Source organism: Arachis ipaensis, chromosome B05, assembly GCF_000816755.2.
Source record: "Arachis ipaensis cultivar K30076 chromosome B05, Araip1.1, whole genome shotgun sequence".
Classification (NCBI taxonomy): domain Eukaryota; kingdom Viridiplantae; phylum Streptophyta; class Magnoliopsida; order Fabales; family Fabaceae; genus Arachis; species Arachis ipaensis.
This window is the reverse complement of record NC_029789.2, coordinates 135706086-135707091: the sequence shown is the minus strand read 5'-3', so window position 1 is coordinate 135707091 and position 1006 is coordinate 135706086. Positions and strand designations below refer to the sequence as shown.

Below are 1006 nucleotides of genomic sequence, written 5' to 3'. Positions count from 1 at the left end.
ATTCTAGTGACCTGTGACCCACAAGGGGGACCCAATGCTAACCACACAGGTTGTTGCCATATATTTGACAAGATTGCGACCAAAAGTTACCGCATCAGTAGAGAAAAGCAAGAGAGAGATTTAAACACATACAACTATAAGCAAAAGAGAGACTTAAACACACACACAACTACAAGTCACACTCTAATATTAATTGTTATTAGAAAATATTCAAAATAGTATGAACCACGGTTTTTTATTCAAATAAAAAACTTCCTTATTTATTTATTTATTTAACAATAAAATCACGTTTTTGTGTATTATTTTTTTATTTCGCTGACACAATAACTTTGCATTCTTAGACTCCAAAAATTAATATAGAAAGTAAATTTGAAATTACTACCTGAAAAGCTAAAAATAAATTAATTTTTTCTAAACTAACACAAAAATAACACTTAATCTAATAAAAAAATTGAAAATTAATACACAAAAATATAATTCTTCTTATTCTTACATAAATTAGGAACTGAATATTTATTTATTTATTTAAATAAAATTAAAAGCCCCTGTAATAAACCACACTTTATGGCTAACATCACATATAAATACCCCCATAACCTAGCTTCATATTTTCTATCAACCAAATAATCATAAATCTTCATACAAACTAATTAGGATATATATATTCATCAAGTATGGTAGCCATACTCCTTGGCATATTAGTATTTGTAGTCGCCATTATTGTTTGGCTGCATCCAAACGATAATCGGAATAAAGTTCCACCAGGTCCGAAGGCATTGCCACTCATCGGTAACCTCCACATGCTACGAAAACAACCACACCGCACCCTCCAAGCCCTCGCCGCAAAATACGGACCCATAATGTTCTTGAAGCTAGGGCAAGTTCCAACTGTCGTTGTTTCTTCTCCAGAAGCTGCTGAGCTCTTTCTCAAGACCCATGACCTAGATTTTGCAAACAGGCCTAAATTTCAGGTCAGTGATAATTAATAATGAACAAAAAAGACAAC

At 32.3% G+C, this 1006-nt stretch overlaps 1 protein-coding gene across 1 annotated transcript in view; it reads left to right on the top strand.

Annotated features, from left to right (window-relative positions):
- The window catches only part of LOC107641234 (cytochrome P450 CYP736A12-like), a 5716-nt gene continuing 5384 nt past the window's right edge, over positions 675 to 1006 (top strand). Inside the window, exon 1 of the mRNA XM_021124000.1 lies at positions 675 to 971. Within this exon, the coding sequence (XP_020979659.1) occupies positions 675 to 971 (297 nt within the window). The remainder of the gene's footprint in view (positions 972 to 1006) is intronic.